General features: G+C 39.0%; 1 protein-coding gene across 9 annotated transcripts in view; it reads right to left on the bottom strand.

The window, feature by feature from the left end:
* TANC2 (tetratricopeptide repeat, ankyrin repeat and coiled-coil containing 2) overlaps positions 1-27698 on the bottom strand; it is a 435131-nt gene that overhangs the window by 57904 nt on the left and 349529 nt on the right. For all 9 annotated transcript variants that reach the window (XM_032266054.1, XM_032266053.1, XM_032266051.1 and 6 more), the window contains 2 exons: positions 17403-17569; positions 13488-14095 (listed from right to left, as the gene is read on the bottom strand). In XM_032266054.1, the coding sequence (XP_032121945.1) occupies positions 13488-14095; positions 17403-17569 (775 nt within the window). The remainder of the gene's footprint in view (positions 1-13487; positions 14096-17402; positions 17570-27698) is intronic.

A 27698-nucleotide genomic window follows, 5' to 3' on the forward strand; every position in this document is an offset into this window, starting at 1 on the left:
AGCTATTTGCTGATAATGCACAAATTTATAACTGCATGTCTTGAGTCTTCTCCTTGTCTATTTTCTAAAGGCACATTCCTAAATATATGCTGTGCATGTTTCCTCAGAAGCAGTTCATTATGAACATGTCCAAAATAGGAGTCATTTTCTCCCCACAAGCCTGTTCTTCCTCCTGCCTTTGCTCATGTTAGAGACCCCTCCTGCATTCAGAAAGTTCTATGTTGGTTAGTAGCATCACTATTATCCATCATTCAAGATAAATCTCATTGTTTTTGATACCTCTGTCCTTACCTTTCATATACCATATAAAAAAAGACCAAGTGCTTTTGAGTATCACCAAGACATCTCTCCCAATACACCCTGCTCTCTATTTTCATGTTATAGGTCTTACCATTTCTCACCTAGACTATTGTTATAAACCTCTTAATTAGTATCCCAACTTGCAGTCTCTGCCCTTCATTCGGACTCATCTTCCACACACCACTTTTCAGAGCTATCTTCCACATCATCAGAGTTATCAGATCTTTGTTTCTTCCTCCTCAAAAAGTTACAGAGGCTCCCTGCTATCTACAGAATTATAAAGTCTTAAATACGGCATTTAAGGTTTTCCTAGTGACACCTCGCATCATTCTGTCTTCCTGATCATGTATCTTATTCTCTCATCATAACTGCTCAAAGTTCCCAAAGGCATTTCATACATTCTCACTCCTTGTTTTTGTTACTGCCATTACCTTTTCCTTTCTGCCTTTGGTGCTCCTGCATTCCTTTGCTGCTTAATGGAATTCAACCCATACTTCAAGGCTGAATATTAACTCTTCTGAAAAGTATTTCCTCTTTGTCAAGGTTCCTACAATACTTTTTGCTATGGCACTATTGTTGGTTGCTGTGTCTGACTTCCCTTTAGAGCAGGGGTGTCCAATCTTTTGGCATCCTGGGCCCACACTGGGAAAAGAACTGTCTTGAGCCACACATAAAATACACTAACACTAAAGATACCAGATGAACTAAAAAAAATTGCAAGAAAAAAATCTCATAATGTTTTCAGAAAGTGTATCTATTTGTGTTGAGCCACATTCAAAGCTGCCCAGGGACACATGTGGCCCATAGCCCGTAGGCTGGACAAGCTTGCTTTAGATAATGGCTTTAGTGTCAGGGGGTATCTTCTGTCACCTAATTTTGTTAGTTCTTGGTGTAGAGGAGCAGCTCAATAAGTGTTTCATGAATGCATAAAACTGAGCAGATGGGTACAAGGAAGAGCAATGGACTTCCAGATTCACTTTGCAATTCAGTACTCAATTTGACTTTGAATTTGCAGGTATTTCTGCTGTTGCTGTTAGACTGTGAAATGGGTGGGAATATGACTCGAATATTAAGAATAGGTTAACAATCCTGATCTTTTCTGCCCTTCTTCTTAATAGTTCTGCCAAGAGTTAAACTTTAGTTGCTATCTTATAGTCTGCTGGTTGCTATCCATTCTCAGAAAATGATACCCACGCTTCTTTGCGAAAATTCTTTCTTCCATTTTTCACTTATCAGTCAGTAATTGCTTCGGCATATTCTTTTCATAACTTTCTTGTGGAAACTGAATTCAAAATATATTTCTGGTTCCCTTGTGCTACTGTTTTATATTCAATATGGAAATGTACAACCCTCGTGAAAGTAAATTACAGGTATTGATCGACTTACCACCTATGCAACTTACGACCATTTGACTTTACGACGACAATCGCTAGCCACGACTGCTCCGCGTGAGGCAGCGCAAACGTTGCCCAGCTGGGCGTACGACAGTGTGGACCAGCTTCTGGCAGCACTACCATCTCTGCATGCACCATTTCAACTGTACATATAGCCTACTCAACTTATGACCAAATCGTGTTACGACTAGTCCGCGGTCCCGACCGTGGTTGTAAGTTGAGCACTGGCTGTATAAGTATGACTAAAAGCTACCTTTGTAGAATTGAGTGGAAAAGGATTATTTCCTTCGAATCTGAACAGGAATATGCTGCTTTCTCCCACTTTGCCTCACATCTTCCTACTGCCTTTCTGTTCTGTGAATGCATCACTAGCTCTAGGAAAATGGTCACCTTTTCTCTGTTCCAACAATGAAGTCTTTAGGTAGTTGGCAGGGCTTCATGAGGCAGAAGAGCTACGACTCCACTGAAATGTCACAGTTTGAAACACCAACGGTAGGCATAGGACATTTTATCGCTCCTATTTTCTTCTTCCATGCCCCTTAGCTCTTGTTTACTCCTCTATCACAGCACTCTGCCTTGAATTATAGCTAGTTATAAATGTGTCTGTTAAAAACACTAACCTGTAAGTTTTGCTAGACAGATGTTACTTGTATTTGTATTCCCAGCAGTGCTTAAGACAGAGCCTTAAATATATTACTTAATAAATATTCACTGAATACTTGCTGAAATGCATGTCTTCACTTAACTCCTGAGGCATGGCAGGAGATAATAAAGTGAACAAAAGATACTATCTGTTGAGTTGTGAGAAGAGTTTCTCAAATATTTTTAATTGCTAGCTTAAAATTAGTACCACTTATCATTCCTTTGTTCGCTCATTAGTTCGTCATCAAAAAAAAATTTACTGTGTGCTTATTGTGTGCCAGGCACTCTACTAATCATTAGAAAGACACAGTGAGCAATACAAAAGAGGTTCTTGTCCTTACTGAGTTCATTCATTCTAGAGAGAAAAGTGGACAAAAACGAGTATTCACCTACAATTAATAACAAATTGTGATAGGTGTTAGAAAGGAGGTAAAAAGGATGTTATGATTAAGATAAAAACCAGGAGGCACTTACTTAGATAAGGGGACAAGCAGAAGTCTTTCTGAAGAAGTGGCATTTAAGCTGGGATCTGAGGGAGGAGTGAGAGATCTTGCTATGTGATGAGATGTCTGGGAAAGTGAGCTCCAGATGGAGGGAACTGTTCAGTGCAAAGGCCCAGAGGTGGGAAAGTGCAAGTTCTAGGAACTGGCAGAAAATTGTGAATAAGAGGGAGAAAGAATAAGCTTAATTCAGGGAGGTAGGCAGAAGCTATCTATAAAAACAGGGCTTTGAACAATCTGGCTTTCATTTTACTCTAATCATAGAAAGCCACTGAAGGATTTTCAGGAAGAAGTTACATGGTCTGATTTTGTTTTTATAAGACTGCTCTGGCTGCTGGTCGAGAATGGACTGGAAGGGGGCAAGAAGGGAGACTAATTAGGAGGCTAAAGTAATCCATGTGAGATCCCAGGATGTGGTCATTATGGTCATGAGAGATGGAAACAGATACTTGCAGGTAAAATTTGGGTGGTAGAATCAACTGTATATGTGGGTGACTACAGTAAATTCATGTCTCACAGCTGTGGTTCTTATGGCTGAGAGGATGGAAGGCTATTAGTGTTGATTTTACTAAATGTGGAGATCTATCTGCTTTTGCAAGTCTCTAGGGATGACCGAGTGAACTGCTTTATTCACACACAAAAAGAATGTGCTGTCATGTTCCACTACACTGGCAATAGCTCCTTCTGACTGCTATGCCATTAATCTTGGCTTGATAACCCAGGAAAACTTGTGGGGTTCTTATCTTTTGATCCAGGCAGTGTTGCTTCAGAGACTCATTAATAGGATGAATTAGCCTCTATTTCCTGTGCTACTTTCAGTATAAGAAATTTCCCTTAATTGCCTGCCCTACTTCCACTTCATTTTAGATTAAGTTATTGTAAGCAGTATTTGCTATACTGAACATATCCACCTTAAAAAAGCTCTATATGTATACTTAAACACATAAAGCAGTATTACCTTTTACAAACAATATGGAATATAAGTCTTCTCTGTGTTTTCATTAGTTGGCTGTTCTATAATTTTTTTTTTTTTTTTAAAGTCAGGGTCTCACTCTGTCACGCCTGTCATGCCAGGCTAGAGTGCAGTGACATGACATACCTTACTGTAGCTTTGAACTACTGGCCTCAAGCGATTCTCCCACCTTGGCTTCCTAAAGCCCTGGGATTACAGGCATGAACCACCTTGACTGGCTTGTAAATGCTTCATGAATAAATAAATGCTAAGCATTTATTCTTGCCAAGTCATCACTTCTGGGCCTTTGGCTAAGATCAAGTGTATTCTTGCCAAGTCATAAAATGATACACTCTTTCCATCTTATCATAAGCAGAACTATATCTCCATATGTATACAGACTTAGGAAATTTCTCAAAAGTTTTTATGACAGAATAAGTAGTTCTCAGTTTTAACTGGGTTTGGGGAAGAATTCTAATTAGCAGCTTTTTCCAAATTTCATTTTGGATTTAGAAAAGAAAAAGTGTTCCTGTGGCCCATCTTTTAATGGTCTGACAGGGTTAAAGATGGGAACAGTTTGCCTGTTTGACTAATAGATGTTGATCTCATGATTTATGCTGAGAGAAAACAAACTTGTAAAGCTGAAAGACATTCATGTGTTGGCAAACTGAAACCCAAAATATATAATAGATTTCATGTAATTCCTCCCTTTCATCATATTACAAAACCATGACATTGGGTCACTACTTCAGATCTGAGTCTCATATTTATTCTTGATGCCAATAGGTGGTTAGAAAGTGGATAATAGGAAAAAAAATTCATTGGCAAATTAGATAAATCCCCAATAATATTACAGGTCAATGAAATATCTTCTTGGAAATCATACAACTAAACTATGACATCACAAGACTGATTACCCCTTAGTGGAAGATAGAGAAGAATTATAAGTGAAGCATGTCTAGACTCTGAGAAGAGATAAAGCACTAATATTTCCAGGGAGGTAAGCTCATCTACTAATAGTCAAGGGTTAGTGAAAGACCCAGAACAGCCAGAGCTATCCCAAGCAAGAAAAACAAAACTGGAAGAATCACACTGCCTGACTTCAAATTATACTAAAGACCCAAATGGCATGGTACTGGCATAAAAACAGACATGTAGACCAGTGGAACAGAATAGAGAACCCAGAAAAAAATTCATACATCTATAGTGAACTCATTTTTAAAAAAGATTCTAAGAACATACTTTGGGGAAAGGACAGTCCCTTCAATAAATGGTGCTGGGAAAATTGAATATCCATATGCAGAAGATCCCTTCTCTCACCATATACAAAAATCAAATCAAAGTGGATTGCAAACTTAAATCTAAGACTGGAAACTATGAAACTATTAAAAGAAAATATGAGGGAAATTTTTCAAGACATTGGTCTGGGCAAAGACTTCTTGAGCAATACACGAAAGGCACAGAAAAGCAAAGCAAAAATGGACAAATGGGATTTCATCAAGTTAAAAAGCTTCTGCACAGCAAAGGAAGTAAACAACAAAGTGAAGAGACAACCCGTAGAATGGAAGAAAATATTTGCAAACTATCCATCTGACAAGGGATTAATAACCAGAATATATAAAGAGCTCAAACAACTCTATAGGAAAAAAACTAATAATATGATTTTAAAATGGGCAAAAGATCTTAATAGACATTTCTCAAAAGAAGACATACAAATGGCAAACAGGTATATGATCACTGATCATCAGAGAAATGCAAATAAAAACTATAATGAGATATCATCTTATCCCAGTTAAAGTGGCTTTTATCCAAAAGATAGGCAATAACAAATGCTGGAAAGGATATGGAGAAAGGTAACCCTTGTACACTGTTGGTGGAAATGCAATAGTACAATCACTATGGAGAACACTTTGGAGGTTCCTAAAAAAACTAAAAATAGAGTTTAGCAGGAGATATAAACAGGAAGAAGCCATGCCCACTCCTGTGTTGGCAGGGCAGAAGCCCCGCCCAGCCACAGCTGTGGACCTGGGCATCCCTGTGCTCTTGGGGATCTGGGAAGACCCCTCCTACCCACACCCCCACGAGGCTCAGAAGTGCCTGCTTTCTCTATCTGGCCTCTCCCTGCTCCCAGGGTCCACTCTGATTTCAGAGCAAAGTTGAGCCTGAGGCTGGGTGATGTTGTGACCCAGCCAGGTGTATGTGTGTTCAGGGCAGTGCTGACACATCAGCCCCATGCCACCTCAACCCCTCTAGAGTTTGGGTGCTGATGAGCATGGGAGGGAGGCTGGGGGTAGGCTGAGAGTGGCTTGGTGCAGGCCTGCAGGTGCCTCTTGGCACGAATAGCCTGGGCGCCATGCCATGGATGACATGACTGATGGTGGCAGGAGGCAGACAGGCTCCTGGGTGGAAAGGGGTGGGTCCCCAGTGACCTTCAGGTCAATGGCCTGAAGCATAGGGGCCGGGCTGTGCTGAACGGCCTGAAGCAATGGCCTAAAGCATGGGGACTGGGCTGTCAGTGCTGAATGGCCTGAAGCATGGGGGCTGGGCTGTCAGTGCTGAATGGCCTGAAGTAATGGCCTGAAGCATGGGGGCCGGGCTGTCAGTGCTGAGTGGAGTCCAGGCCCTGAGTGAGAACTTAGGGAGCTTTTTCAAGGCCTGCCCATGGACCAATTAGCCTGCACGTCCTCTCTTAAAATCCCCAGACTCAGCCAAACTCATGGAGACATTGGGACAACCTGCTTGCAAGACAGGAGCTACCCATTCCAGGTCTCCTGTCTGCTGAAGGCTGCACACTTGTTGGGACAACCTGCCTATGCATAGGAGCTACCCAATCTGGGTCTCCTCTCTGCTGAGAGCTGGACACTCATAGGGATGACCAGCTTGTGGAAAGGAGCTTCCCACTTTTGGTCACTTGTGAGGTGTTCTGTTGCTCAATGAAGTTCCTCTCTGTGTTTCCCATTCTCTAGTTGTCCATGTACCTCACTCTTCCTGGACGCAGGACAAGACCTCAGGACTTGCTGAATGGCGGGACTCAAAGAGCTGTAACACAAACCAGGGCTGAAACATGCCTCCCTACTCCCCATATGTGGATGGCGAGAAGGAGAGAAGAGCTAGAGCCCTTTGGGGATCTCAAACCTAGGGACTCCCCTAGCCAGGGCTGTGAGGCCCTCTTTGGGGTTCTGTAATTCCTGATGTCTCCGAGCTTCCAGGCACCTCTACATTCCCCGTGTTCAGACATGGGTGCCCGCAGTGGAAGCTGCAGGTAATACATCTGGTCCAGCTGCAGCCTCACGTGCAGCCGGCACCTGTGCTAGTGCCTGGAGTTGCCTGCCCCACTGCAGCAGCCAGTGTGCTGGTTGTGCACAGTTGCAGGACCCCATGCTCTCTTGCCCACACATCCCTCATGGCTCTGTGCCTGGCTCGCCCTTGGGAGATGTGGAATCTTGGCCAGTAGTACAAGCTGAGTGCAGCCTGCTGACCTGAGTGGGCAGAATGAGTCCAAAGGGCGTGAGTAATACTCAGGCAGAAGGCGCCGCCAAGTCACAGAGGTTTCTGGCTGGTGAAGCAACACCCCAAGGATCCTGTGACACTACCATATGATCCAGCAATCCTAGTCCTATGTACATACCCAAAAGAAATGAAATCAGTATATTGAAGAGATATCTGAAGTTTCATGTGTTTTGCAGCACTACTCACAACGGCCAAGATTTGGAAGTAACCTAAGTGTCCACCAATAGACAAATGGATAAACAAAATGTGGAGCATATACACAATGGAGTACTATTCAGCCATAAAAAAAAATGAGATCCTGTTATTTGCAATAACATGGATGGAACTGGAGGTCATTATTTTAAGTGAAATGAGCCAGGTACAGAAAGACAAACACTGCATGCTCTCACTTATCTTTTGGAGCTAAAAATTAAAATAACTAAACTCATGGAGATAGAGAGTAGAAGGATGGTTACCAGAAGCTAAGAAGGGTAGTCAGTGGTAGGGTGGGGCTGGTGGAAAGGGGGGCATGCCTAATGGGTACAAAACATAGAAAGAATAGTAAGACCTAGTATTTGCTAGCACAACAGAGTGACTATAGTAAAGAATAATTTAATCATACATTTAAAAATAACTAAAAGAGTGTAACTGGATTGCATGAAACACAAATGATAACTGCTTGAGGTGAGTGATACATTATTTACCCTGATGTGATTATTACACATTGCATGCCTATATTAAAATATCTCATGTAACCATGAATACATACACCATGTACACAAAAATTAAAAATTAAAAAAATCTGAAAGTGTGAATAAATGATGCCTGATACTCTCTTCTCTCTCCTTTAACTCTTCCAAGCCTCCTAAGGGTTGATTTAGTTCTAAGAGGCTCTTTTTCTATCCCATGCTTTATCATTTTGCTGAATTCTCTCTTAATGCTTTGAGAAAGCAGAACCCATCCTCCAGTTTAAGGCTCCTGGGAGCCTGCAATGGCTAGCAGGAGCAGTGACCTTGAGTTTGTGCCTCAGTGAGGCTAAGATTAAATGTTATCTTGCCTAGAGGCTCATGTTTGGATTAAAAAAACGAACACAAACCTCAACTCACCATTGATTTTGTGGTCATTTCAGACCCATCTATTCTGTAAGAAGCCCTGTTATGCAGACCTCTGGCACAGTTAATTTTTCATTTTGGGGAGGATGCCCTCTCTTTTTTTCCTTAGACAAACTGCTTCTTCTCTGACGCTCTGCTTTGCGGCATGGATTTTGGAGCATCAGGTCTCCAATGTGTAATTCACTTACTAATATGGTCAAATAAGTTAGTTAGAAAAAATCTCAACAAACCATTATTATAAGCAATCAACTCTAGTCATAAAGAATCAAGTAAGTGCTCAACTATCCCATGGTATAGGTAGGATTTGTGTCGCCTTTTCCCTTCCGTTCATCATAGGATTTGCTGCCTTTAATTTGAGGAAATCAGGTCAAACCAAATTAGGCTCCCATATCACAACCTCATTAGGTTGTATCAACTCAATACTCATTATATGAAGTTCAAAACAAGCTTCCTGTGTCTTATTCAAACATTTAAAAATAAGGCTGGGTGGGCCAGGAGTGGTGGCTCATGCCTGTAATCTCAGCACTCTGGGAGGCCAAGGTAGGAAGTTCACCTGAGGTCATGAGTTCGAGATCAGCCTGGCTTGAACATGGTGAAACCCTGTCTCTACTAAAAATAAAAAAAAAAGTTAGCTGGGTGTGATGGGAGGCACCTGTAATCTCAGCTACTCGGGAGGCTGAGGCAGGAGAATTCCTTTAACCTGGAAGGCAGAGGTTACAGTCAGCAGAGATTGTGCCATTTCACTGCAGCCTGGGCAACAGAGTGAGACTCTGTCTTGAGAAAAAAAACCAAAAAACCAAAAAACCAAAAAACCAAAAAAACAAAACAAAACAAAAAAAAAACAAAAAAAAACCAACCAAAAACACTAGGTGCAGTGGCTCATCCCTGTAATCCCAGAACTTTAGGAGGACAAGGTGGGTAGGTCGCTTGAACCTGAGTTTGAGACCAGCCTGGGCAACATGGAGAAATGTCTCTACTAAAAATACAAAATTAGCCATGGGTAGTGGTGCACGCCTGTAATCCCAGCTACTTGGGAGGCTGAGGCAGAAGAATTGCTTGAACCCAGGAGGTAGAGGTTGCAGTGAGCTGAGATTGCACCATTATACTCCAGCCTGGGCAACAAGGGCAAAACTCCATCTAAAAAAAAAAAAAAAAAAAAAAGACCCTGCCTCTACAAATAATAATAAAAAAAATTAGTCAGGCATGGTGCCATGTGTCTGTGGTCACAGCTATTTAGGAGGCTAAGGCATGAGGACTGCCAGAGCCCAGGAGGTTGAGACTTCAGTGGGCCATGACTGCACCACTGCACTCCAGCCTGAGTGATACTGTCTCAAAAAAATAAAACAAACAAACAAAAAGCCCCTCACAAAAATACAAATATAATAAGGCAGTAGAGACTTTTAATCTCTATGTCAAAATCTTACACACACACACACACACATATAAAAATCTGGAGAGCTGTTCCTATGGAATGGAAAGCTAGATACCATGAGAATTAAGATAATTAGGAATGGAAACAGAACAAAGAGTGGAGATTTATTCTGGGTGAGGCTAAAGCAATGAAGAAATATCAAGCAGTAACTGGACAGCACCACAAGGCTGGCAGCCCCCGACTGTCTACTCTATCAGCCTTAAATTTCTACTATCAGAGTCACTAAAAGGTTGCATAACAAAGGCTGATGACTATTTCTCTCAAATGTCTTATTTTAAATGCACAAGTTGCCTGAAATAGGGTTTCCATCTCTCTACTATTAGCATAATAGCAGGATTCATGTATTAAGTTAGTGAGTTAATCTGATATCTCAGTGTCCAAGGGAATAGCATAAGACAGATTTAAGTTCAGGGTATGACAGAAGGCTGACAGTGATGAACAGTGGCAAACAGAGAGCAGAACGAGGTGGTGTGGTCTAAGGTTTGTGATTGCTTCAAGGGGCATATTTTACCTAAACTGCAAATCTAAAAGATTCTTCAGTGATACTCTGCTTACAGTTTGATACACACACACACACACACACACACACACACACACACACACACACACACTACTCACCTTGTTATTTATTTCTATGACAATGATATGTCTATGTAACATTACATCATTCTCTCTGATAGGTCAAGTCCTTGCCCAGATTCAGAGACAATAGGCAGTTTGGTATTCAAAATAACAAAAACTCAGTCTCAGCTGTAGCATTAACCTCTGGCTCTGCTATTTCCTGCTTCCAGCACCATCCTCAGATTACTGACTCTTTTCAGTTCAGGCAGAAGCTACCTCATTGGGTAGCCTATTTTTGAAGAAGATCAACTACTTTTTGGCATCAGCAGAGTATCTGCATCTATGTCTAACTTCCCAATAAGGTCATCAAGTTTAGAGTAAACAACTGAGTGTTGAAAGCCCACGAAAATGGACTAGAAGGGATAACGATATTGTGTTGCCTCTGAATTTCTCCTTACACCACAGAGATATACATAGCAGGCACTGCCTTACCTGGTGTGATTTTAGAGGCATGAATTTGTTTTCCCTGATCTACTAAAATACATTAGATGCTTTAGAGACAAGTTGAAGAGAAAGTGGAGAACAGAAGGGAAAACAATGTGCAAGAAGTGGAGGCTGAAGGCCACAAAGACAAACCCTGCCTGGAAAGAGTACTGCTAACCAGATCCGCCAGAAATGGAAAACAACTGCAGCCAGCTTCTTTGAAAGAAGCTTGGGCTTTGCCAATTGCATTAAATTCTTAGTGAATTTCCATCTCATTGACCTAGGGAGCCTTAAGCACTGAGATCAACACTTCAGTACTTTGTAACAAGGTTGGTGCCAGCCAATGCTGGGGAGGGGGCTGAATTCCAAATCAAATGAAATCTAAAAAAGCTTTTTTTGATAACTCCTCATCCTGTTTACAATTTTACTTTCTGCCATTAAAAGAAACAGGACGATCTCTCAGCACCCATGTTATTCTCTGTCATTAAGGGAAATAGGATGATCTCTCAGCAGCCATGTTATTCAATCACCAAGGAACAGACTATACAGGATTTGAAGTTGGAAGTACCTGCTCCTCTTGTCCCAGTGCATCAGTCAGTTGCTGCAAAACTCCTAGTTAATACACAATGTTAAGAAGGCAAGCCTGCATAGTCATGATATGGCTGTATAAAAGCCATATTTCCTCCTTTGAGAGCCCCTGAGGATTTCATCTGTTGTAAGGATACTATTAATTCAGTGGTATTCTGGTTGCCTTGGACCTCAGCTTTCAATCCTCTGAGATGTCCCAGGATCTAAGGTCCTAGACCAGCTAGCAAAGTTTCTCTGGGAACTGATCTCAAAGTGTTTCTTAGGTAATTCTAGATTAGTTTATTTTTCCTATATAGGTAGCTGCCAGTTCTAATTATTACATATTGACAACAGTACTAGCAGGATTTATGGTAAAATCCTTTTGGGAACATCATACAATTCACAGAAGAGACTCAGACTGTTTTTATGTGTTTCTTTTTAAAATTTTGTGCTCCAAAATGATAATAGCAGAAGATTGCTGTCGCTATCCGATTAGCCACAGGACTTAACTAAGGTATACCAGAAGGGTCTATAACTGTAGAGGGAGGGGAAGAAAAAGAACATACCCTGAGTGCTTATTTGTACTCGGTACTATTCTAGGCATGATACTGTATGACCTCACTTCTCAACAACTCCAGAAAAAAGGCATTATTATTGCTCTTATGTAGATAAGAAAACTAAGTCTTAGTAATACTATGTAACTTTTTCCAGAGGTCACAGTTCCTACAAGAGGCAGGATTTATCTGCAGGTAATTTGACTCAAGAGATTATGTTCTTTCCACTACAGCATATTTCTTTAAAAAGTTTCCCTCTCAGGGAAAATACTACAAAGTCTATTGCCTGGCTTAATGTCTTCGTCATAATCTGGACCTAATTTTCTGGTGAATCAGCATGGAGTAGGCTGAGCAGCATGCCCACAGTACAGTTGTCTCTAATAAGGCCTGGTGAAGGACATGGTAAAGGGCAATAAAACCCCAGCATGAACACAGAGTTTTATTCTTTCTGATGAGTCACATGTGAGGCATAGTCAAATCTGGCCTCTTCTTCTTGAGCCAAAATAAGCTCTGCATTTGCCAGCTATGTTGTTGGTGTCTTTTTTGTTTCTGCGAAGTCAGTAATATTGTCTTCTGAAAACACCAACTTAATTAAAGGAATACTTCTTTAAAAATGTTAGTATTAAGGAGTAAAAAGCACACCCCACCAGGATGCCAGAGAACTAGGTTTTATGCAATAAAAAGGGAAACAGTTTCATATCTAGTCTGGTTTGAGTTGGGAAAGATTCTCAAGTCAGGTTCAAGCTCACTGGGAGAGTGCTGGAGTAAGTCAGTGATCCTGCCATGAATGTGGGATGGGAAGTGGTGGTATCTACCATGCACTTGCCATCCTTATTCTAGCACATGCCTCCTCCCTCCCACGTATTAACTTTATGACTGTGCAAGTTTATGATCCAGCATCTTAAGGCCTTTATAGCAAAATAAGGATAATGACACCTTATTTATCTAAAGTCAGCATGGATAGACCAGCTGATCTCTTTAAATCTTTTTCAGCCATAAGGTTTATAATTCTATTTTCCAGTATGAAGCTTAGCATTGGCTGGACTTTAATGGATTTAGTCATTGGAAACTTATTAATAATAAGGTTTTTAAAAGGGCAATAAAAATTTTGAAATTTTGAAATGATTCTGCTCTAGGTCAAAGAGATGAACAGTATATAAATTCTTTCTTCATATCAGAATAATAATACTGAGGAAGTCAATTAAATGGCTAACTTAATTATAGCCTGTGAACCCTGTGCGGTCAGCGAAAATTATTTAGAAAAACACAGGAATGTATGGTAGCATTCTAAATATCTATGCAGGTGTTGACTCTTAAGGAAATAACATTGTGAAACAATAAATTGGTTAACCTCATTATAGCCTTGTCTTGAGAAGAAACAGAGATGATGTCTTTTCTACATGAAATGTTCAATGAAGAACAATTCTGCTTTCAATACTCATACTCCATGCAATGAACAGAAAATAGACTCCAAATTGCATATCACAGATCTATGTCTTACCTGGGATCACAGAGAAATTTGGTTTTCTCTCCTTCTTCTCTCCAGATAAGCCATTCTCGAAAAGAAGGATGTACAAACATGCGAGTCATGTCTCTGCGCTTGATTAGGAACATGGAGAGGTTCTCCATTCTCTGCTGAAAATCCTCCCATTCTAGTGTGCCTTCAATGCTCCCAGCATTGATGGCCTGGAAGATATGCTCATCAGTCAGTGGGTGGAGAGAGGCCACTGCCACATTCAGGAGAGGCATCACCCGGTCAAAGGAAGACTGGGTTGGGAACTTCATATTGCATTGGAGTAAATAAACCTCTGAGAGTGAAACTGGAACTACTTTGTAGCTAGAGCTCTTTAACACTAGATAGCCTTTCTCTATGAGGTCAAATGTGAGTTTCAGATATAGATAGGACCCTTGACTGAGGGTCTTGAGATGAGAACTGAGTTTGCCAAATGTAGTATTGTCCATTTTGCCATTTAGTGAAATGTTATTCTGGATCTCTGAGCTGCTGTGTATCCGGTGCAGGATGTAAGCCTGCAGGTCCTGGTCTATGGCTTCATTCTCTTCTAGTCGATCCAAAAAAATCCTATGGAAAGGCAGCAGCTTGGTAATTTCCTAAAACAGATGGAGAGAGGGAAAGAGACAGAAAGACCTTCAGTTTCCCCTAACTCTTGTGATAAACTATGAGGTTTACACAAACTTATTCTGAACTTTGAAATGGTCAAAGAGGGAAACATGATCAAGTATTAGTATCCATAAAGTAAAACAAATTAGTTGCATAGAAGGGACATGACTTCTCCTAATATTGAGACTTATGATAATTTTTTAATGGGTCTTTGTAAAGGGTGTTTTACGAGTGATTTCATGATCGTTATTCTAAGCAACACTCCTGAAATAGAGTGCTGTATAACTCTTTTGTTGTAATTTTTCTCAGTGTAAGCCAGGGCATAATGCCAAGTACAAGTCAATAACAGAAATGTATAGGATTCAAAGAATGTCTTAGAAAAACTTGGCTTTCTAAGCCTCCTAATAAAATGACTATTAAAAAAAATTCCCATACAACACAGATGTATAAAATGACTACATTTAAATGCAGGCCTTCTGGAGATACCTTAGCTGAAATGAACACTTCTAACAGTAGGAAGCGTGGCACCTTGGTAATCTGTTGTAAGTGCTATTGGGGGAAAGTGATACTGCTTTGTGGCTACTCCCAAGCACTGAATTCCATCCTTTCCTACCTACTTACGGACTTTGCTCCTGTGAGTACCCATTCTCTCTCCTGCATCCTGACCTTCTCAGTTGGGTCACACAGACAAACTCCATATTATTCCTTCCAGCTACTACCCTGTAGTTCTCATCCCATTTTTAGCAAACGTTTTCTCTATTTGCTATTTATAATTTTTTCCTTCCCATTCTCTCCTCCATTTGTTCCAATCAGGCTGCACCCCCACCACCCTCACTGACATGGTTTTTGTCAAGGGCATCAGTAACTCTCACTTTGCCAAATCCAATAACAGAGTTCCAGCTGTCATCTTCCTCAACCTCTCAGCAGTGTTTGACACAATGCATCTCACCGCTTTGCACTTGTTTTGGAGTCACTTTCTGCAGCTTCCTCCCAGAGAAAGAATGCTCTTTTCTCTCCTAGCACACCGGCCAGTCTTACCCTTCCTTTTTTGCTGGTTCCTTTTTTATTTCCCAGCTCACTCAGGGCTCTGAGCTCTGTTCTTTCCTCTTCTCTAGCCATTCTCGCTCCCATCAATAGATTCTTTAGTCCCATGGTTCTAAATATCATCTATATGTGGCTCATGTCTAACTTTATGTTTCTAGCCTAGTCATCTCCCCTGAGGCCCATCTTATATCTCTGTCTACTTAACATTTACATTTGGGTATTTCATAGACAATGTGACCAAATCAGAACTACTTAGTTTTGTCCCCCACCACAAAACTCACCCCATGTCAATAAATAGCATTACCACTGACCCTACCACCAGACCCTAGAGGATATCTGTGATCTTTCTATTGTCCTCAAATCATCAGTCACCCATTTGCTCACAAAAAACCCGGGATTTATTCTTGAGTCTTCTCTCTTGCTCATACCCACATTCAGCCCATCAAGTCCTTTGATTCTCCTTCAAAGTGCAGTCCATCGAAATATGACCATTTCACATGGTCTCCATCATTATCACTCTAGTCTAAGCCACCATTACCTTTCACCTATACTTCTGCTTCGACTCTTTATACCCTACATTTTATTACGTAGATAGCCATTGACAGAGATCTTTTAAAAACACAGATCAGATTTCATTACTTTTAAAGGAGAGGCCTTTCCTGTATATCCTATCTAAAACAACTACTATCCCTTCTCCCTATTTTGTTTTTCTTCATAGCACTTAACACTACCTATAATTTGAGTATATATTTTTTTTGCCTATTTTTTGGTGTGTTTCTTACTAAAATATAAGCTTTAGGAGGAAGGATGGGCAAATTGACTGTCTTCTTCATTTTGAATCTCCAGCCCCTAGAACAGTCCCTGAAATACTCTAAAGACTTAAGAAATGTTTGTGGACATAATGATGATCAAATACAAATGAAGGCTCATTTTCTAAAACCTATGAATTCTTTAACTGTCAGAAATGAAATAATTTTAAAAAATTCTTAGTTGAAGTACTTTTTCTGTTGGCATAGTTGAAAAATTAGTCACCTACTCTATCCAGAAACACTTAAAATTTCTTTTGAGACTACCCATGATATTATGTGAATCCGTAGCATACATTTGGTCAAGTAGTCAGAGATTGCATTCCTGGAGGTTTCTTTCATTTGTCTTTCATTTTTAACAATTAAGCTACTAAAAATGATAGATTATATAATTTTTAGTTGTAAAGATGAATATATATTGATTTATCCATATCCTTTAGCTCAAATTACTTTGAAATTAACAATAAACATCTATAAGGTGGTGGCCAGGATTAGAAATATAGTTTCTCATCATGGAAGACAGTAATGTTAATTGGTCAATACATAGGAATAATGCTAAGTGCCTGGTGGGGGAAAGGAGGGACTTAAATGCACAGATTATTTTCTGTACATTAACACTTATGACAAGGGGGGTCTGCATCCAAATAGTGAGATGAGTGTATATCATTTGAGATTCTAATATTTATCAAAGGAGGGAATGATTTTTATAAAAATAATGAGAAACATTTTTCCAAACCAAGTGTGAATATGTACAGAATGGGATGTTGACTCAGCTACAATGAGAATGTTGGGGAAAGTATAGTCATTTATCTTTAGCCCATATATTTTTACAGGCTCAGTCTCACATTCCTGGTCCTTCTTCTAGGCTGTTAAGTGACCAGTGAGTGAGCAAGGAAAGTAATTAGAAAAAAACAAAACAAAACAACTTATCTCCCAGTTGTAGTAAATTTAATCTAAAGCCCTAATATTGCCAATTTTTGTTACAGGAGGGCGGATATAGAAGAAGGTCCATCTTCATGCTACAGAAGAGTTGTTTAAGTAGGAGCAGAGAGAGGAACCAGAAAATCTGATTCTCAGGTGTAGACTGAACTGAACTTTGCAGAGCATTAAATGATTAAAAAATGTTAAACAAAAGTCCAAGTGTTAGAGATTGTCTTTACACTGCTGTCATCAGAACAGTTTGGAAAAACTGATTTTCTGTTCATGCTATTTTGAGGGACATTTTATCAAACCTCATCGAGAGCAACAGGAATGGGACTCAGAATCATGTACAAAAAATGTTCTTTCTAGATCACATCTCTCAAAATATTACATTAATTCTTTGGGAATTATTCTTCCTAAGGCTCTAGGACATAGCAGAGGTTTCGGGAACCAGGACCTAGAATTTTTCAGTCTAAGCTCTTTCCAAGAGGAGCAATTTATGGTTTAAAAGCAAACAAACACATACCTGTAAACTGGTCCTAACTGTTACAATTAGTTTGAGCCAAGAAGGAAACTTTCCAATCATTTTACTCAGAAACGATACAATTGTATCCCCATAATCCGGTTTGTGAAATTCTGCTTCATTTAATCCATCAATTAAAATGATGAAATCTTCATCTGGGATTTTTCTCTCTGAGATAGAAAGAAACAAATTACTTAATAATTACCAAATGGATAAATGAGTTCTTATTGGAACTTTGGTCACATATCTCTTTGGAACAAAACATTAGAAAAGGCTTGCATGTGTTTAGTGAATGCTCAGGGTACATAATTTATTCTAAAGGCATGGAAAAATACACTTAGTAAATTCATTTTGCTTTTAATCAAGTGTGAAAGCTTTTGTCACATATTAGTATATATATCACCATTTTCAGAAATATCCATACTAATAGTTGTGAGACAGCCTGAGTATTGGAGTTAAGAAAATTTGCACGAGAAGTCATTTTTCGCTTGCACATAAAAAAAGCTGAGTAGAATGTGTTCCGTTTTTTTTTTTTTTTTTTTTTTTTTTCTATTTGATAGCATTAAAGAGAATGGTATCATATGTCCTTTTGGGAATGTCCCCAAAAAGGTTTATGTAAATCTAAAGCAGTATATAGGACTGCATGTGATATGCAGTGGGAAGAGACAGAGGAACAGAGAAAAAGGAATCCCAGGCAATAGACGGAGCTGAATGATGTGGGCTAGATCCCAACACCCTAGCAGCTTCCTAGACTATACCTAATGCAGCCGCAACAAGACCAATCCCTTGCGTGATCTTCCCAAAGGTGGAGGAGTCAAGTGGGAAAGACAAACATCAGCTATGTTTGTATCCAGTTCTCTCTTGGACTCCACATGATCCTATACTGACAAAATCAGTTTAACCTTAGGACTATGCTGAAGGAGCAGCTTGGTAAGATTTCAGTCTTTTGCATTTGCTAAATGCTTACTGATTCTTTTTTTTTTTTTTTTTTTTTTGAGACGGAGTTTCGCTCTTGTTACCCAGGCTGGAGTGCAATGGCACGATCTCGGCTCACCGCAACCTCCGCCTCCTGGGTTCAAGCAATTCTCCTGCCTCAGCCTCCCGAGTAGCTGGGACTACAGGCGTGCGCCACCATGCCCAGCTAATTTTTATATTTTTAGTAGAGACGGGGTTTCACCATGTTGATCAGGATGGTCTCGGTCTCTTGACCTCATGATCCACCCGCCTCGGCCTCCCAAAGTGCTGGGATTATTGATTCTTGATTAAACAATTAGAGATTTAAAAATCTCCACACTGAAAGAACATTTTAGTCTCAGTGAATTGCGTGTAACAAGTAAAAGTTATTAGTTAGCAGGACCTCACAGGCTCTGAAGTGGGGAAAGCAGAGGGAAGAGGGCAGCAATCATCAGATACCTGGAGTGAGAAACAGGTTTTATCTGAGGAGGAAAAAGATGAAGTTGAGGACAGAAGAAAATGTCTGTGGACTTGCGTATAAAACTGGCTCTTTTGCCTTTAAAAGTCAAGACGAACTGAAACTGAACATGCTATTTTGTTTTCATATTTGAAAATATATAGGTCTTCTGCAATGATTAATAAGCCTTTATTAGTTTTCTCCTAAAGCATAAATTTTGTAAAAGAGATTTAATTTCAATATCCAAAATACTGTAAGTCAGTTCTCAAATTATGTTTCAATAATTACTTTCATCTGCCAAGTTTTGAGGGAGCAAAATGAACTATGGATTCCAGCTCTATTAACAATCGCTACTAATGGAATGGTATTCTAGATGATGAAGCACTAAGAAAACATGAAATTCCTTTAGGGAATGCAAAGTATTAAGGAATAAAAAGGAGTTGCTCGGAACTAACTAGGATTTACTCAAACAACACATGGGGTCTGTTATGTTCTTGATTTTGAAGGCTTTGGTTCCCTTAAGCTTAACTGTGCCTTTAATTTCCACAGAGGAATTTTCTTTGCATTCTGCCTTGCTAAGTACCATCAGCTAGTATCACTTGGTGTGCTGGAGCTATCTATCCCTGTACTGGTTCAGGAGAGCCCACTGCAATATTTTCAAGTTCTGCTTGTTAAACAGCTGGTAGCCTGAAATTGTCTAGGGTGGGAATATTTTCATAATAAAAATTGGCAAATATTACAGATCAGCCCTCCTCTCCCAGGTGGCTGTTAAAAATTTACCAACGCACCACTGTCCCCACCCTTCAGTTATACCTCTTTTAATCACTTCAACCAGGTTCATTCATAAGAAAGTCACGACCTTCAAGTAGAGAAAACAGCTGACGATAATGCATCTGTTGAGATTTGGGAAGTCATTGCAAACACATTCTCAAGCATGAAGATCAGTAATGTGTACTAAATTATGGTCTAGACATTTTAATGAATAATTCATTTTCTAATAAAATTACATTTTCATTTGCATAAATTCTTAGTAGATTAATCTCATGAGTGAAGTAATATATCATTTCTTATTTTTAAAAGGGAGTACTTGCCTTCCCCCTTAATAAAACTAATTCTTCTAAATTCTGGTTATTATTATTTTTAGATTTTCCCTGTTTTGAAGGAATTACTTATAAGTCACCTACTAATGCAGGCGTCACAAAACATTTAATAATTAAGGAAGGAGGGCATATCAAAAATATCACAGTTTTTAGGATTCAGAACAATAAATGCAAATAATTTCCTAATGCTACTAATACTGCAAAACAGTGAGAACTGTTCCTAAAATAATTCATTTTCCTTTGCTAAATAAGGTTTCTCAATTGTAAATTTAAGAGGTAAGATATTAATGATCTTTAGATTTTGCCTTTCAAATGCAATCAGCCTATAAGAACGCTTCAGTATGTTCACTCATTCAAACTTCTGTAGAGTAGTACTTTAAATCAGTAGCTTAAAAATTTTTACAAATAAAAATAAACTGGGGACTAATAAAGGATTGCTACTTCATATTTTGCCATGTAAGAACATGTAAAATATAATTACCATCCATGATCACCATTATTTCATAGAATAAAAAGTATTTTAACATTAAAAAAGTAGGAGGGACATTATCTAATCTTTGCATACATATATATGGAAAACTACATTATATCTACATCCATACAAATTCTGAGCTGTTGCTATTTTCTTATTTCATCATGGACTAACTAAAAACTTTAAATGGACTGGTGCTTAGGAGCCACTGCTCTCGGTGACAAGTCACGAAAAAGGCTTCCCAAGCCCTTTAAAATCCTTACTTTTAATCCCTTGTAAATATACATTCACCAGGGATTCTCCACTGCCTCCATTTACATGTGTACCTAACAATACATGAACTTCCTTCCTTAGTAGTTCCATTCTGAGACTCTACCTAGGTGTCTGAGAGAAATAAGAATTACAGAGACTGCAAAAGAGGAGACAGTAGCTAATACTGAAGTCAGAATTGAATCTTGGCACATAAGATTCTATTCCTGGTATATATCGGAACTGTTCAAAGTGAAAAAGAAGACTCATATCAGACAATATCTTTGTTCAGAAAAGCTTCACATAACACCTGAGTTATCTTTCCTTCAGTGTGGTAACAAATTAGTGTCTCAGCTGAGCATGGTGGCTCACATCTATAATCCCAACCCTTTGGGAGGCTGAGGTGGGAGGATTGCTTGAGTCCAGGAGTTCCAGACCAGCCTGGGCAACATAGTGAGACATTATCTTTACAAAAAATAGAAAAAAATTAGCCAAGTATGATGGTGTGCTTCTGTAGTCCTAGTTACTCAGGAGGTAAGGCAGGAGGATCACTTGGGCTCAAGAGATCGAGGCTGCAGTGAGCTATGATCTTGCCACTGTACTCCAGCCTGGGTGACAGAGTGAGACCCTGTCCCAGCGAAACAAAACAAAACAAAACGATTTGTGTCTCCTTTCATTTCATAGTGGTATCTAAAGCAAAACTTTTTCATTTGTTTTATATGAGCATGTGGATGTGAGTGTATGTATTTTAATCACTGTACTTGTAGAACTTTAAAGTACTGTGAAAAATACTGACTCAATTTTCAAAGAAAAATACATAATTTGAAATCTAGCTTCTGATTCTAAATTCAAAATGTTTTCCATTGAAAAAACTCCAGCTATCTTTAAAAAATAACTCTATTTTAAAAATTATTGCAATAACATTTATATATGGTGAATTAAAAATATCTTAACTATACACTTTGATAACTTTTGACAGATATACATACTCATGTACGCAACACTGTGATCAAAATATAGAACATTTCTATCATTCTGGAAATTTCTGTTAGGTTCCCCACCAGTCAGTCCTCAATAGGAAATCACTGTTCTGATTTCTTTCACTGCAGACATGTGCTTCTTTTGCTCAACATGTTTCTGAGACTCTTCTACATTGAGTATACTATTATTTTGTCCCTTTTTAATACTAAGAAGTATTCAATTGAAGAAATGTACTATAATTTATTTATCTATTCTGCTGATGGACATTTGGTCTGTTTCCAGTTTTTGATAACTATGAATAAAGCTGCTAGAAACATTCTTGTACAAGTCTTTTTGTAGATGTATGTTTTCATTTCTCTTGGGTAAATATGTAGGAATACATTTGCTTGGTGATAAAGTAGATGTACATTTAACTTTATAAGAAACTGTTGGCTGGCTGTGGGTGGCTCATGCCTGTAATCCCCATACTTTGAGAAGCTGAGGTGGGAAAACTGCTTGAGCCCAGGAGTATGAGACCAGCCTGGGCAACATGGCAAGACGCCATCTCTTAAAAAAAAAAAAAATAGCCAGGTGTGGTGGTGTGTACCTGTAGCCCCAGTTACTCAGGAGGCTGAGGTGGGAGGATTGCTTGAGCTGAGGGGGTCGAGGCTGCAGTGTGATCATGCCGCAGCACTCTAGCCTGGGCAACAGAGACCTTGTCTCAAAAAAAAAAAAAAAGAAACTGACAAATAGTTTTCCAAAGTAGTGTACTATTATATAGTCCCTCCAGCAATGTCTGAGAATTCCAGCTGTTTCTCATCCTAACCAACACTGAATGTTCTTTTTAATTTTAACCATTCTAATGTGTGTAAAGTGGTATTCTCATTGTAATTTTAATTTGCATCTCCCTGATTACTCAAGTTTAAACACTTTTTCATGTGCTTGTAGGCTGCTGATGTATCTTCTTTTGTAAAGTGTCTAAATCGCTTGTCCATTTAAAAACTGAACTGTTTGCATTCTACACGCATCGTAGATACAAGTACTTTGTCTCTCACACACAGAACACAGTGAATATTTCCTCCCCTTTGGTGACTTGCTTTTCCTTTTTCTTAGTGGCATTTTTCTGTTGAGCAAATATTTTTAAGTTTGATGAAGTTGGCCGGGCGCGGTGGCTCACGCCTGTAATCCCAGCACTTTGGGAGGCCGAGGCGGGTGGATCACGAGGTCAAGAGATCGAGACCATCCTGGTCAACATGGTGAAACCCCGTCTCTACTAAAACTACAAAAAATTAGCTGGGCATGGTGGCGTGTGCCTGTAATCCCAGCTACTCAGGAGGCTGAGGCAGGAGAATTGCCTGAACCCAGGAGGCGGAGGTTGCGGTGAGCCGAGATCGCGCCATTGCACTCCAGCCTGGGTAACAAGAGCGAAACTCCGTCTCAAAAAAAAAAAAAAAAAAGAAAAAAAGTTTGATGAAGTCTAATTTGTCATTGTTTTTATATGATTAATGATACTTTATGTCCTTAAGAATTCTTTACCTTCTCCAAGTTTGTGAATATATTCTATGTTTTTTTCTATTAGCTTTAGAGATAGAACTTTTCCATTTAGGTCTGTGATCCATCTCATACTAATTTTGGTGTATAGTGTGAGGTAAGGACTGAGATTCATTTCCCTCCACAAACATTTATCCAGTTGTTCCAGCACCATCTGATGACAAGAATTCTCTTTCTCTGATTGTTTTGGCACCTTTGAGAAGATCAATTGACTTCATATGTGGGTCTATTTCTGGGTTCTCTATTCTCTTCCATTGATCTATTTTCTATCCTTGCATGAATACAATATTGTCTGTGGAATTTTGGACCTGACTTGAGCTGGATGATGAGAGCTGATTGCTAAATTTTTAAGCATCAAATCAGCTCCCCCATCCCTGAGCTTGGTTGTTAAACATTTACTAGCATATCAGTGTCATGACTATTACAGTAATCTGTAATTCTGTACATCTTGAAACCAGATCTTATCTTTCAACTTTCTTCTTCAAGAACGTTTTGGCTATTTTTGGTCCTTTGCATTTCTAAAAGTTGTCAATTTTTACAGAAAAATTCTGCTGGGATTATGTTCAATCTATACAGTAGTCTAAGAAAAAACTGACATATTCCAATCCACATATATGGCATATCTCTTCCACTTACTAAGTTCTTTAATTTCACTCTACAGTATTTTCACTGTGCTTTCACTATGACTTACACATCTTTCGTACATTTAAGTATGATTTTTTTTTGGTGCTATTGAAAATCGTAGTTGTTCTACTTATTTGTTGCTATATCGAATAGCAAGGGGTTACTTGAATGTTCTGGGGGTTGGAAGCTGGAATAATTTGGAGACTTATTCACTCATATGCTTTGTGGCAGAGCAGGAATGAACACTGGGACAGTCAACCAGATTCTCCCTGTGGTTTGTGCTTTGCAGCATGGTGAACTCAGGTAGTAAGGCTTCAACATGGCAATACATGCCTCCTGAACCAAGTGTTTTGGTGAACAAGATGGAAACTGCATGCTATTTATGACCTCCCACAGCTGTCACATAGCATCACTTGGTAGTATTCTATTAGTTGAAGCAGTTGCAAGCCTGCCCAGTTACAAAGGGAGGGGACCCAGGTTGAACTATTAGTAAAAGTAATGTCAAATAATTTGTAGCCGCATTTTAAAACTGCCATGTACTTTTAAAATTTTATTTTCAGTATTTTGTTGTTAGTATAGAAATATCTGTATGTTGACTTTATAGCCTAAAGGTTAGCACTTACTAGTTTTAGTCAGCTTTCTTTTTTCTGGGGGGATTTCTTCGAGTTTTCTAAGGTAAACAATTACGTTGTCTGCAAATAAAGACAGTTTTACCTCTTCCTTTCCAATCTTTATACTGTTCGAATGCTTGTTTATTTTCTTATTGTTCTAGCCTAGACCACCAGTAGAATGACGAATATAAGTGTTGAGAGTGAGGAACATTCTTGTCTTGCTCTTGACCGTAGGGGGAAAAAACATTCAACATTTCACTATATGTATTTTTGAAGATGCCCGGTATCAGGCTACACTTCCTTCTATTCCTAGTTTGTGTAGTTTTTATCGCTAATTTGGTGTAGTTCAGAGGGAACGGTTTCATCAAAAGAATCATTCTGGGGCAGGGGGTGGAGAGGATGGTTTAGGGATGAAACTGTTCCACCTCAGATTATCAGGCATTAGATGAAGTATGCAACCTAGATCCCTTGAATGCACAGTTCACAATAGGGTTGGTGTTCCTACGAGAATCTAATGCTGCAGCTGATCTGACAGAAGGTGGAGCTCAGATGGTACCTGTCGCTCACCTCCTGCTTCCTAACAGGCCATAGATCTATATCAATCCACGGCCCAGGGGTTGGGGACCTCTGATGTAGTAGTTTGCCAAATGCTTTTCTACATTTATAGAAATGATTAGGTGGGTGTTTTCCTTTATTCTGTTAATATGATGAATTACACTGATTAATTTTCTTCTTCTTCTTCTTCTTTTTTTTTTTTTTTTTTTTGAGACAAGGTCTGACTCTGTTACCCAAGCTGGTGTGGAGTGGTATAATCTTGGTTCACTGCAGCCTTGACCTCCTGAGCTCAAGTGATCCTCCTGCTTCAGCCTCCTGAGTAGATGAGACTACAGCTGTGCACAACCATGCCTGGCATTGTTGTTGTAGAGATGGGTAACTCCTGTGTTGCCCAGGCTGGTCTTGAATTCTAGGCTCAAGTGATCCTCCTGCCTTGGTCTCCCAAAGCATTGGGATTACAGGCACAAGCCTAGCCTAAATTCCTTTTATGTTCCAGTTACCATACTAGCTGCTATGTCTTCAATGGTTATGTAGCTTTTATAGTGCATTGGGGTAAAAATACACTAAACATTAAATAACTAGTCATTAATTACATTGTTCTGTCTCACCCACCAGAGTAGCTGGGACTACAGCTATTTATCTCTTTAATTTGGTCTATTTTTGATTCATGTATTTTGAACCTCTGTTATTAGATGTGTATATCTAATACATGTTCCTAATGAATTGGCCCTTTTATGTTTATCAAATGACTCTTTAGAAATACTTGTCTTGAAGTCTACTCTGTCTGAGATTACTACAGTCACTCCAGCTTTCTTATGATCCATGTTTACACGTATATTTTTCTATCCTTTTACTTTCAATCTGTGTCTTTTTATTTAAAAAACTGCATATGGTTGAGTCTTGCTTTTTATCCAGTCTGACAGTTTTTGCCTTTTAATATAAGCGTTTAGTCCATTTACATGTAATGTAATTATTGATATTGCTGCTTATACATCTACCATTTTGCTTGTTCTATCTCTAGAAAAAATTCTTTATTTTCTGACTTTTTTTGGGTCACTCAAATAAGTTTTAGTATTTCCAGCTGGAAAATTGTGTTTCCAGCTATTGCTCATAATGGCGATTTAAGGCTGAGTTAAAAACATGGAAATAAAAAAGTAATTAAATTCACTTAGAGTAGTATTTGTCAATAGAGACTGCTAAAGCTGGTTATGGAGACCCAAATGAGAAGCAGATATATCTTGTAACAAAATTATAAAACATGAATTATGATTGAGACTCTAAAGCTGACTCTGCAAGCATTTAGACAGTCTTCTTGAATCAGCTGTAAGGTGTAGATCCTTGTACCATTGTGCTTCCTTCAAGGTACTCCTACATGTGAGCAGTTTCTACATTCACTTATCTGTTCAAAATGTATTTCCTAAAATGCCTACTATGTTCAAGGTGAGGTAACTACTATGAAGGATAAAACTTGAATTTTAAAAGTTCCTATTTCAGTAACATACAATTTACTTAAAGGGATAAGTACAAAAGTAATTCTTATAAACTGCAAAGTGTATCTGGCATATGGTAAATATTTAATAAATGTTGATAAAAATTTAAATTCTTGTTATACATTATGTGTTATATACCATAAATACATATAGCTTTTTAAAAAGATCTAATGTCATTTGGAAGGACGTCATTTAGGATTGAAGCGGGGCAGGTAGATCAGAAGGTATTTCACGAATGAGGTAGCGTTTAAGTTGTTCCTTGACAGATGGCTGGAATTCTGACAGGCAAAGATGTGAGAAGAAGGTGTATCAAGAAAAGAAATAATGAGTAAATATATGGAGGTGGGAAAATCCAGGGGAGTATTTAAGGACTAGTGAATATTTCAGTTTACATGTAAACATAGGGTTCCTAAGGATAACAGTGAATAAAGCTGAAAAGTAGGTTGGATGCTGGCCCCATCAAGCATCTTGAATGTCAGAATAAGGAACTGAAAGTTAATTCAGAAGGCAATAGGCAATCAGTGGATTATCAATTGGGGAATTATGTGATCAGAGAAATGCTTTATAAAACTTTATCTGGAAGAAATACATAAAGTCTAGAACACTGGAGAGACTGGGGAAAAACTTCCCCACCAACTACACCATGAATGATTTAAAATTCGGCCCTCAGGACATCTGAAGCTTGGCAGAGCTGTCTCCTCAGGGCCAGTCACGTCCAGCAATGAGGAGTTATAAATTTTTATCCCAGTATGCTATACAGAGTTTTATTATTTTATAAGTGTGTCATGATGTGGAAAAAGCACTAAACTAGAGAACCAGGAAAGACTGGGATGGGGTAATTATAAATATGTTATGGGCAGTCAAACAGTCCTTGTGGTAATGATGCTGGAAACAGTTGGAGACAAGTGGGTGTGAGAAACATCACGAAGGCAGAATTAACAGATTTTAGAGACTGACTGCATGTCCAGTAAATAGGCTTAAAAATACCTGTAGAGAAACGGCAAGGTTTAAAAAGGTAATAGGTAGCAAAGGTAGTGACAGAGGTCATCAGAGTTGAGGAGAAAGAGAAATTCTGATATTCAAGTAACCAGCATGGAAGCTGAAACAACTAAAGATGATGGCCAGGAAAAATTATAACCATCTTTCCTTATTAGTACCTCCAAAGCCCTTGGGAAAGGTAGTATAAGTCTCTTAGGAATAAACGGGATTGCTCAGGAATTTTATGCATACTCACATCCTTTTCTTTGGTTTCTGGCACTAACAAAATATTGTTAAG

This window comes from Sapajus apella, unplaced genomic scaffold (assembly GCF_009761245.1).
Source record: "Sapajus apella isolate SASKATOON/1434 unplaced genomic scaffold, GSC_monkey_1.0 scaffold153, whole genome shotgun sequence".
NCBI classification, from domain to species: domain Eukaryota; kingdom Metazoa; phylum Chordata; class Mammalia; order Primates; family Cebidae; genus Sapajus; species Sapajus apella.